Source organism: Oxyura jamaicensis, chromosome Z, assembly GCF_011077185.1.
Source record: "Oxyura jamaicensis isolate SHBP4307 breed ruddy duck chromosome Z, BPBGC_Ojam_1.0, whole genome shotgun sequence".
Classification (NCBI taxonomy): domain Eukaryota; kingdom Metazoa; phylum Chordata; class Aves; order Anseriformes; family Anatidae; genus Oxyura; species Oxyura jamaicensis.
The window spans coordinates 26259129-26271492 of NC_048926.1; the positions used below are offsets into that span (position 1 = coordinate 26259129).

Genomic DNA, 12364 nt, shown 5'->3' on the forward strand with positions numbered 1-12364 from the left:
TCTTCTCTTCTCTTCTCTTCTCTTCTCTTCTCTTCTCTTCTCTTTGTCTTCTCTTCGTCTTCTCTTCAGGTTAACTATTTTCGATAAGGACATGGATTTAACAACTGAAATAAAAAATAATGAAGGTAGGACAGATTTTTTCTCAGTCTTTTTTTTTTTTTTTTTTTTTTCAGTGAACTGTTTCTGTGGATATTGCCAGACTCTGTAATACTGAAATTTAAATGTTGCATTCTTTTGAAATGCAAGTGCTCTCTAACTAAATCCACGTTTTTAACTAGTAGTTTACCAATAAGAAAAAATAAATGAAAAAAATCACATTTTGAAAAATCGTTTTGCTCTTAATTTCATCATTCTTTCTATCTACTCTAAGTGGGAATGCCTTGCTTAGGAAGTGCATGAAGGATATCCTTTACATTTAGATACATTTATGTGCATTGTTTTTGAACAGAAGGAAATGAATGGGATATGTACATCCACATAAACTCATGTGAAACTACGGTAGCATATATTATTGAAAAAGTTTTAAATTTGTTAAATAGTTCCATTCTCTTAAAATACTCAAGTGCATTATTCTAAGTGCATTATTAACTACGATAAGCATAAATGTGTGCACATTCAATTAAAACCTTAAAATCTCCTTCAAGAACTCTGTTGAAAGAGGTTGTGTGAACCAGTGTCTGGTAGTTATGTAACAATATTACTGTAACATCCTTGTCTTTTTAACACAATCCATTTATTTTCCTTAATGTTTTATTCTGGCAATATAGAGACTGCCTACTCTTTAAGTGACACAAGATGTTCTTCAGGATTCTTTTTGTTCTTTTTTTTTTTTTTTTTCCCAATTTAAAAACCTGATTGGACTAAAAACTACCTTTTTTTTTTTCAAATCAAACTAGTTTGAGTTAGTGTACATTTTATCTACAGCCCATTGGAATCTGTGGATTTTTTTCCTATTGCTGCCATTTCCTGATCCTGAACCTTTTGAAGTTGCCAAGTAGTTTTGTCTGAGGAGAGATGCATTTGAACTTATCCTTTTGACCTTACCTATGGTTATCCACAGAAATAAGAACTTGGCAACCTTCAACTTAAATGGTTTAAAGTGTGTTCTTTTGACTTGTTCTTCAGTTTGTGGTGGGAGTGGGTATTTACCTGAGGGTTGGGGTTTCTTTTTCTGTTTCTATGAATGTGACACCTTAAAGTATTTTTAGAATTTTGCCTGTGGTACTTTATATTCAGTAACTTGGAGTTATTATTTCATTATTCATATATTTGTGCAAACTTGTCTGGTAGCAATTTGGTGATTAGATCCATATCATAAACACTAATTTCAAGAGTATTTTCTTCATGTCAGTGTTGTAGTTTTGTAGCCTAAGGCTCCAGCCCTGGGGGTTTCTCTTTCGTTTCCCTTTTTATTTATTTATTTTTCTCCAAAGTTCTCCCTCTGCGTAGTCATCTTGAAATGTATTGTATGTGGATGTATACATATTTTTACTCAGATGGTTTTATTCATTCTTCTATGCTTTAGTTTAAAAATCTAGTTAGATAGACTGATAAACCATTAAAGTCTATTGCATATTAGAGATTTTGATACACGTAGAAATTTATGGAACCATAAGACAACAAAACTGCCTTTTATTACTGTATTTTGCTATTGTACTTATTTTTTTTTTCTAGGAGTTTCCTCTCCAGAAATCCATTTTATGCATATAGCTCATGATCATATGTATGGACTAAATGTAAAACAGGTAAATCCAGTATGTACAGAAATGATACATCTCCTTCTATATATGTCTAGCTATTAATAATTAATAAAATCACTGAGCCTGCCATTCTTTTTTGTGCAAAACAGATTGGTGGCTTGCAGCTGAAATTTATTTTACGGGAAAAAAGTAGTCATGTGTAGCACATTTCTCCAGGAACATACCAGAGTCTCTTCCTTGGTACTTCACGAAGTTACAGCCTTTCAAATTTGAATGTTTTAGTATGTTCCCTTCAGGTGTGAAAGATAACTATCTGGGTTGACCAGAATACACCCTTGGTTACTCATAACTGAGCTTTGTTCCAACAATGGGACAATTGTTTCATTATAGAAGAATGAGATAATAATCTGAAAAGCGGAATAAAATCTCTGTTTATGTGGTAATAGGGCAATTATTCTAATCTATGTGTAATTCTGCGTTCCCTAATCTACTAATTAGCCCAGTTTTTAATGTATTTGGCACAGTCGGTAACCAGGCTATTAAATTCTGTTCTGTTGAACAATCAGCTTTCCACCCTTATATGGCATCTTCATGTAATTAGAAACAGGTTCCAATTCTTTAACAGAAATTCTTTTTAAACCTGTAACTATTATGCTACTTATAGTATTGTAGTTCAAAAAATAGTATATATTGTGTCCTTTACCCAAAACACGAGGAGTATAAAAAAAAATTAAAATGTTCCCTAAATTACCATGGCTACACTGAAAAGACAGGCCTTCTACTGAAGTGAATGTTATTAATAGAGGACTACAGTATAGCAAATAAATTTGGTCAGCTGTCAGCAAAGGAAACATTGAACAAAATTGAAAAGATGTTATTTAAAAGGCTTCTCTCCCTAAATTTGTTTTACTGCTAGGGTTGTTTTCACTGAAGTTTATTTAAGGACAGAGGGAAGGAGAAGTGTGCCCACTTGCTTATTACTTTGTTCCTCTGGGAGCTGATCTGACCATACGCTGCCTGAATTAAGTCTTTGGCTTTGTGGCTGTCACCAGAGTAGCCAGTCGGCAATCCCAATAAGGGATTCTTCCAGCTCTAAGGCAGACAAACCTCCTTTCCCCAAAAAGAAGAGTCACAAAAGCGAAGAACCGTCAAATACTTTAGCAAGTATTTGGGTTAATTCTCACTTTTTTTTTTTAAGTGAGATTTATATAGCATGCCACTGGTATCTTGATCATCCACAGGATGGTGTCAGTTTGAAATTTAAATGGTTACTGAAGGCTGTGAAGAACTTTGTTGGGCTCTCATCCTTGCTTCTTGCATGTGTAGACTGCACCAGTGTGGCTTTTCAGCCACTCCAAGAGCCAACACGGAACGTGATTACACCGAAGCCTTTCCTTTAGCTGCATCCTTTGAAATGGTTTATGTGAATACCACATCTTGATGTGATGTGCTGTGAGGGTTGTGCAACCAGAGTGTTGTGTGAGGCAGTGAGTTTCTTCAGGAAAAGCAGTGCCTGTTCCTGTTGTTCTGAAGAGCCTTGGCTTGTTGTGCACTTGAGGTGGGTTGGCAACAGCTTGGGATGTGGAGTCCTATCTTTAATTCTGCCATGTAAGAGATTGTCATTAAGACTTTTCTTCCACCAGAGATTTTGTAGCCTTCAGATCCTTTCCACCAGACAGATCATTATCTATTAAAACCCTATTCCATAGGTTGTTCAGGCAGGCCCCATGATTCACCTTTATTGGGCTTTTTTCTTTTTTTCTTTCCCAGTTTGGTGAAGTGTACCTAAATTAATTAGGTAGCACTTAAATTTTTTAAACTTCAGTCTTTTTTTGTTCTTTTTTTTTTTTTTTTTTGAACACCTCCATGCAGCGGGACAGCAGAAGGCTGTTCCCAGTGTTCCCAGTACATGCAGCCTGTGGCCACAAATACTACGTGTGTAGTTCGTTTTGTGATTTGAGAAAACCTCTCAACAAGACTGTTGCTATGAGTGATGTACTGATTTTGCTTAGAATCTAATGTTTTAGCAGATTATGTAACTCCTCCTTCATGTGAGATATAAAGGTAGTCCACTGAGCTTTAAGTGACTTTCTGAGCAATGTTACCCAACGAAAGAGATTTACTAGTTCTACTGCTATCTTCCAGACCTCACTTGGTCTCTGAATAATGTTCTGTGTAAATATTCAGGCTGATTTGTACTAAGGATTTATTTAGCAAAGTCAATAGCATTCTGCCAGCTATCCCATTGACATATTTTGGAACTAGATCAGTCAATAATTATTGCATAAGCTGTTTCTAAAAGGTCTGTTCTGTTCTTTGGAACCTTTCAGTAGTCATTCCTGCTGGGTGATCACAACCTGTTACTTTTCAGCTCTTTGCTAAAATGATTGTGATTATTGTGTAACTAGTACCTAGTCCAAGTCATCATTTTGTGTCCACACAAAGATGTTCTTACCCAGAGTTTTCATAGTCCTGTGAATGTTCTCAACTATATGCCAATAATTTGCTTGAAATTGCAGCCAGTAATACTCAATCTTCACCTCAACAAGAACTCTTTTCCAATTCACTTGCTTGTCTTCAGCTTCCCTAAGATGTCTTGGACTTTGCATAAAGCCTTCATTTTCAAAACCTGAGATTTCTCTCTCCTCAAAGTACAGTCACAGGCATAAAAAGCATCCAAGCATTTTACTAAAGAACTTGAATTTCCCCCCTGACTTTAGCTCTTTTCTTATGTATATGCTCATATTGTAATTGCATAGGTGTGTTTTCCTCCTGTGTGAGTTTTCAAGCATAATCTTGATTTGTGTTTTAACAGTTCTTTAAATAATGAAAAAAAGACTAAAGAGAAGTGTCTTTTTTATCATATTAGTAAGTTATGTAAAGACCTGATTCAAAAATTCAATTACAGGAGGAAGAAGATAAAGCATATACCAATGCTGAGAAAATTAATAATGAAGTGCTTTGTTTACTAAGTTGCTAAAACACTTTTTTGTTGTTGTTGTCCAGATACCTCAAGAGACATATGCACCTGACCAGTCTCAGTCTCTCCTGCAGTGAGTATAGTACATCACGCAGGGATTCCAGTCAGGCATACTGTAACTAAACCATTCCCATATACCTCAATTTGTATGTTATTTTATTCCAGTGTCTTACTGTGAAGCAGTTTTCTTGTTTGCTTAATGAAGGATATATATTCATGTCATAGGTAATCCTGTGTCCCATATCGGTCAAACTGTACCCATGTTTGTCTGTATTGATGGCTTTGCCTTTAATGGTATTAAGATATAAGGAGTTAGGCAAATAGAAACAAAATGTAATTAAAAAAATTATTGGACCTTTTGGTCTTAGAAATTATGGAAGGATTTCAGTAGAGGGTGGATTTATAACAGAAGTACAGTAATAAGTAATACAAAATTGGAAGGGGCCTTTTTAATTTGGAGAATGAGTGTACAACCAGAGATAGCTCAACTCAGGAGATCTGGAAGTTTTAATTGCTGCATGCCCTTGTAAGCTGGAGAAGTATGCCTCTGAAATAACTTCAATTGTTCCTGTAAATAATTGTAAATACAAAACTGCATAAATTAATTTACTGTGGAAATTTTCATAAGCTGAGACAATTACAATTCTTTCTGAATAGGAGCTGTTATTTTATTATTTAATTCTAGGGGCTGGATAAACTATCCATTGCTTACTGAGAATATTTCTAAGCCTGCTTTCTCAATAAATTCTGCAGTAGAGGGACAGCAAAATAATTCTTTAGGTATGTTGTACACTATATGAAACTGCAAGTTGCTCTAGGTATAGCAAAATCATATGAGAAGCTGAAGGTGAGTATCCATATAGACTGATTTAGAGTCTGAATATATGTGATCTTTTCAACAGTTGCTTAGTTTTCATAGTTGCCTGCTAGTACTCTGTTAGGACTGTTTGGAAAAAAAAAATCCTAAGCCAGTGGTATATTTCCAGCTTAAAATTACTTGTTATGGATTTTTTTGGCAAAAGTTACAGGTCACGTGGTTGTCAAATGCCAAATAGATGTGTAAGGTAAGCATGGATGTGAGTAACAGACACTGAGGGTTCTTACATATTTCTTATTAGTGTTTCCAAGATTAAAAGACATCTCTAAGAAAGGAGACTTAAAAATGCTACCACTGCTTCCCCAGATCTGTCTCTCATCTTTCCGCTGCTACTTCATCTGTACTTCTTTTTTTTTTTTTCTTTTTTCTTTTTTTTTTTTTTCTGTGTGCTCCCAGTAACACAGTACTGCCCCATCTGTTTTGTTGCTCCTCCTCAGCAAATTTTTGCTAACCAAAACCCATTCACTTTATTTGTGATTAATTTTCACTAAACTGAGTGTAAGGTCGTCTTCCCAGGGAGCTCCACGAGTATCAAAACAGATGTGAGGAGGGGATGTGGGACCAGCCACTTTCAGAGGTGGTGTTTTTTTGTACTGTATTTCTTGTATTGTCTAATTGCATTGTAATTACAGAGGGCGGGGAGGATGTCTCATCCTCTGGAATGGGTGGCAATTTCATCTGCTGGTAGTCTTTGGAAGCACAGGCCTCTAAACCACAGTTAAGAGAAGTGACAAAGTAACTCTGGAACATAATTGGAATATAACAAGGGGTCTAGCAGAGTCTAACTAGAAAACTTATTGTCAGTTAGGAAATATGAACGTAATCATTTTTAAGAATGTTTGAGACTTAATCAGAGGGTGCAGTCACATTTCATTAGAAAATTATGAAAACTTCCAGAGGTGAAATTCAGTGATAGTACAACTGAAATATTTGTTTACTCTCCTAAATGTAGATATCAAGGTGACTGGATTTCAGGGACATCCAGAAGGAAAGGTTAGTGTATTTCTACAACTTAATATATAGAAAATTTCATTTAATTGAATTACCATTGGAAAATATTTTACTGAAAAATAACAGATTCTCTCATTTTTAAAAGCAAGTACATAGCTCTTGAAACGAACACTGAGCACATTAGGGTGTAAACATCTTGAGAGCTAACCTAGGCTTTATTCAGTTATCTGCTTTTTGAGTAGGAACTACAGGTAATAAGCTTAGAGGGCATAAGCAGTAACAGTGAAGCATTACAAAATTGTCCTGACACAGAATCTGTAAGGCTGTGGCTTAAACTGAAGTGGTGAAGACTTCTAGTGGCTTAAAACCTGTTCCCCACCAATGAAAGTTATGGAAAAGGCATTAGCAAGGTCTCTGTGGATGAACAAAGTATCTGTAACTGTCCTGTTTGGGAGCAGGGATTCATTCACTTTTGGTCAGAAATAGGTAGTACCAGTCTCTTTGTCTCCTTGCTAATCCCAAAGCTGCTCGCTCATGAATTACAGATTTCTGTGCTGATCATGTAGAAGTGAAGGAACAGCTTTCCTTCACAGAAAATGAGCTACCTTTTCCACCATTTGTCAGCTGCTTTCTCAGAAATTTTGAATCAGGTATTCCATTCCGGTGTAAGCCCATCTAATTGGGTGTTGCAAGGTGCTGCATGTTTTCCTCGTAATGTGTTTTTGCTGCATCTGTGCCAGCACTAGTACTTGTTTGGCCCCTATCATGAAGCAGGGTTTGAGGAACAACTCTCAGATGTCTTTCATCATTTTTTTTTTAAGTTGGCTTAGTTGTTTTAGCTAGGTTACCTTTTCAAGACAGCTCCACAGAAGATAAGTGCCAATACAGTGCTAGAGAGAATGTGGAAATCCCCAGCAAACAAAAGGCTGGGATTGTAGCAAGACTAATTTAAATAAGCTTAATGCAACCTAAATATTATGGATGTAATTCACATGTAATGCTGATTATTTTAAAAATTACCTGCTTGTAGGCAATGTTTTTGCCCATAAAACAAAGAAAACCTTGGAGGGAAGAGGGAATTCCCTCCGTATTTCAAGAACTGTAACAAAAATTTCAACCATATATCAGTGGAACATCCAACCCAGAAGTATCTAGAACAGGAGTTGAGTCTGCTTCCACCGACATAAACATCCAGGGGCCGAATGTACCTTTGTTACCCCTCCTCTCCTCCTTTTTCTTCCAGCACAGTCCAGTCATGTTTTTTGTGTTGATTAAGTCCAAGCTGTAATGAAGGACTTGAGCATATATTTGTCTCCAGCCAGCAGCGGGAGTGCTGGCAGCATTTCATAAATTTTATATGTCTTTATGCTGTTGTCTGCAGCCATGATTTTACTTGTATCTGGTCTGCTACCTCCGCGTGGTTATCTCCTACTATTGCCCTTCTGAGGCACAGTGTCATCTTTGTGCTTTTTGATTTTTAGTCTCAGTTCACTCCTGACTGGTTCATGGCTCTCAGGCCTATGGATACTTGACAAGGAAATTCTCACTGAAATTAGTTTATTTGGGAAAAAAATAACTGCTATTACCAACTCATATTGCAATGTTATGGACCATCATGAGAATTTCTGCAGCTCTGGCAACATTGGCTGCACGGGCTATAGAGAAACAAGAGGATCTTGGTGCGTACATGGAATCTTAGGAAAGCTCCCATTAACTTACAGCAAGATATCAGCTTCAGAATTTCTTCCTGAAAAATATACAACTATCCATATACAATTATAATAGTGGGTTTAGTAAATGAGACGTTTCTGTTGTGCAGAATGGAACAAAAATAGAACCAAGTGCCTTGAAACACCTGTAGAGAATAACTAGATCAAGTGTATTGAGAAGATCTCCACAGAGGATATTTCAGGTGCCTGGAATAGGAAGGTCGGAATTTCTCATTATGGTGAATTATACTCTTTCCATATTGGCTCATGTTGGCACTGCCAAGTTCTGAGAGCTGCAGGAAAACCTACTGGGAGAGGAACCTACGACCATCACAGCTCTGTACTGATTTGTAGAAAGGGCAGGACGGACACCTTGACAATCAGCAGTGAGTCATTGGGCATTTTTTTTTTTTTTTAATGTAGTCCTGGAAATACGAGAGAAAGTCAATAATTAACACAATCTCTAGAAATCATGACACTATAGATTGAGTCTTACTGTGTTTTCTTGATTTTGATAAAATAGCTTTGATTTGTGTTCCGGTTTGTCTGTCAGTAGTGGGGCCAGTACTGTTCAAAGTCTTCATGAATGACCTGGACAATGGAGCAGCATGAACCCTCAGAAAGTTCACAGATCATGCTAGGAGGAGTGACTGACACGTTGGATTGCTGTGTTGCCAATAGGAGGGACATGGACAAGCTGGTCAGAGAGGAATCTCATGAAGTTCAGCAAGGGAAATTGCGAAGTCTTTTATCTGCAGGGCTATAACCGCATGCACCAGGGTACAAACTGGCTGAAAAGCAGCTCTGCAGTGAAGGAACTCAGGGTCCTGTTCACAATAAGCTGACCACAGTCTTCGATGCACACCTTTGGCAAAGAAGGTGAACAGTATCCTGGGCTGCACTAGGAAGAGAGTTGCCAGCAGGTCTGCCAATGGGGTCCTTCCCCTCTGTTCAGCACTGATGAAGCCACAGCCAGAGTCCTGTGTCCAGGGCTGGATCGTCACTACAAGAAAGACAGGGGCATGCTGGAGGGAGGCCAGCACAGGGCCACAAAGATGGTTAAGGGAAATGATTTCACATGAGGACAGGCTGAGAGACTGGGGTCTCCTCAGCCTGGAGAAGACAAAGATTGGGGGAATCTTATCAATGTGTATAAACAACTGATAGGAATGAAGATGACCAAGCCAGACTTGTCAGTAGTCTGTATTTCTCAGTCTCTGTAGTTTCCCCATTGTTAGCTCAAGAGGCGATGGGCACAAATGAAAACCAAAGATATTCCATCTGAACACAAGAAGACACTTTTTTTACTGTAAAGATGGTCACACAGTGGGACAGGTTGCTGAGAGCAGTTGTGGAGTCTGTATATGTGGAGGTACTCAAAACCTGATTGGATGTGGTGCTGGGCAAACTGCTGCAGCTAACGCTGCTTGAGCAGTGAGGTTGGATTAGATGATCACAAGGGCTTCCCTTCCAGCCTCAACCATTCTCTGATTCTCTTTGTGTACCTCCCATGTCCTGGTATATTGCAATTATGTTCAGCTCAGCACTCTCCCAAAAGCTGGGGGTGTTGATACTTCTGAAGCCTTAACTCTTTTATAGTGATTCTCTCGTATGTGTGTTTTGAAGGACTGAACTTCTCTGCTATTGTTTGACTCAGGACTAGCAAAAATAGGAGTCCACCTCATGTGTCTGCTGCACTCTCATTACTTACACTTCTGTGCTATTCAGTCCATTTCTATCTTTTGTAACATTTCCAAGACACGATCTGTAGCGCCAAATAGCCACCAATTTATCAATAACTTTTTAATTGTTCTCAAATGCGTAGAAAAATCCATACATCTCACGATTCACAAAAGCAGTCTGAATGCACTGCCATCTGCTGGAAGCAACGTGTCTCATACAAGCTTGTTCATACAGTTCACGGAGAGTTAGACATACAAGGCTTCACTAAGTCTGACTTTGAGGCTTTTAGCCCACGGTTTCTATATCTGCAGTCAAGGTTTCTTAAAAGAGACCTCTACTTGATTTCAGTGTCCTTCTGCTTCTTCCTGTGCAAGGTTCTGAATCAGCTGAGGCTGGATTTGAATGTGGCCATGCTCAGCTGTTACCCAGCATGTGCTTCCTGGGTAAGATGGGGTGACAAGATTCTAGGTTAATGCTATAAGGTCAACAGGATTTGTGCCTGGATTAAGGAGCACCATGATTTGGATTTGTAATAGAAGTAATTGAGACATGAGGGCAGTGGGATTTGAACTAAGGCTTTCAAAGTACCGTGGATGTGTTCAGTGGAAGACATTCCCAGATACCATGAGATGGCTGGTATTCAGCCTTCTCTCTCACTCCAAAATTAGCAAGTTAATGCCAATGAGATACCTTTACTTGTTGGTATTCTTTTATAGGAACCCCTTCATGAAACAAATTGTTTGAAGTGTAGCTCTTTTGGTAGAAGATGGACCTGAACCTGCATTAACCACAGTGTTGGTATTTTACTGCTGACCTACTGACTGAGGATGAGTTTTGCTCTTCCCTTGAGCACAACTTTTGTGTATTCACACCAGAGTTACCAGACTGGGTTGCACAAAAGAGAGAACTCCCTGTTTAAGAATCCTGCTGATATTTCCTTTCAGTTGCCAGCTGGCTCAGCCCTGCTCCTTCAGCAGCTCTCCCATTCATTTCCAACAGACAATTGGAGGTATAGAGACCTTAGGCATTGGGGTTTTAAGTGTCTTTATGGGTAAGTGGCAGCTAAGGATTACGTTCGGAGAGGGAAAGTTTGGACTTACATTCTGCAGATTTTGATTACTTGTAGTCGCACAGGATTTTACTAACAAATGAGTGCTGGAGAAATATAGGCATTATAGGTAGATAGAGCTTTTCTGAACAGCAGTCACATTTAAGTGTTGGATTTCAGTTGGCATTTGGGTGTTCAGGGTCTTGACAAATGAGCCACTTATGCCTGACTGCTCCTTCTTCATTAACATAAATGTCAGTTTCACCTACCCTTCAGCTGGTGCATTGAACCTTTTTGGTAGAAAATTAATAATATACATAACTGCCATTTATACCATAGTTTTGTAAGTACAGAAGGTTATGTCAGTGTTTTCTTTTCCCCGGTTTTTTAAAGTTTGAAAAATTGGAGAAGTGGTCTAAAAATAACCTGTAATTCAGTGCAGGAAAGTAAAACATAGGCAGTACTAAAAAAGGAACAATTAGCTGCACAAGTACAATATAGGAAACAGCAGATGGGAAAAAAAAATTCAACAAAGGATCATACATTTATAACGGCTTAGAAACTGAGCATGTGTCAACAGAGTCAATTTTCTGCCCTTTCTGTTTTATTATTTGTGGAAGAATCTTTTAACATAGCTGGTAACATAATTTATCAAAAATTACAAAAATATGTTACCAGCAATGTTACAGGATTCTTGCACTGCACAGTATTGCCACTTGCTGGCAGCAAGAGTCTAAAAATATATTGAAAGAAATTGTCTTAAGATCCATTATTATTAAGCAACACCACTATTACATGCACACATCATATGGAAATATATGTTTTAGGCTTGCAGAAGCATTTGAAACAGGAAAAGGAAAAAAAAAAAAAAAACAACTATTAATTGGTATAAAAATGGGTGCATGGGTTGAAAGCAACTGCAAGTAATTAGAGAAACAACAGCAATATTTGTACAAAAATACTTGTCGTGTGTGGATCTGTACCAGTGTGGAAACTGAAATGTGCAGCCTCCAGAGATACTCCTGAGATTTTGACCTAAAGCTTGTGAGGCACAAATGCTCTTTACCTGGGGATCCACAGAAATACCTAATTGAAACGTAGAGTACATAGTGTTTAACTAAGTATGCTTTTTATGCTGTATGTCCACGTTCATTATTTCTGTGTGACAGAAATTTTTAATGCCTTTAGTTTAGGACCTTTTAACGTGTTCAGGTCATTGGCAATGACATAAAATCCTTGAGCTGATAACAGATTTAGTCTCTCTCATTCTGAATTTTACTGCTAGGGAATGTAACAGCTGCTGTACTTTTGAAACTGAGGCTTCACTCTAGCCCTTACTAAGAAAGCGTATCAACTCTTAGCATAGGCTTACAGGTCTTGGAAGAATTGTAAACAAAACATGGATACTGATGACTT

General features: G+C 37.8%; 1 protein-coding gene across 1 annotated transcript in view; it reads left to right on the forward strand.

The window, feature by feature from the left end:
- ANKRD31 (ankyrin repeat domain 31) overlaps positions 1 to 12364 on the forward strand; it is a 64567-nt gene that overhangs the window by 1118 nt on the left and 51085 nt on the right. Inside the window, exons 2-3 of the mRNA XM_035309572.1 lie at positions 70 to 125; positions 1675 to 1745. Of these exons, the coding sequence (XP_035165463.1) occupies positions 70 to 125; positions 1675 to 1745 (127 nt within the window). The remainder of the gene's footprint in view (positions 1 to 69; positions 126 to 1674; positions 1746 to 12364) is intronic.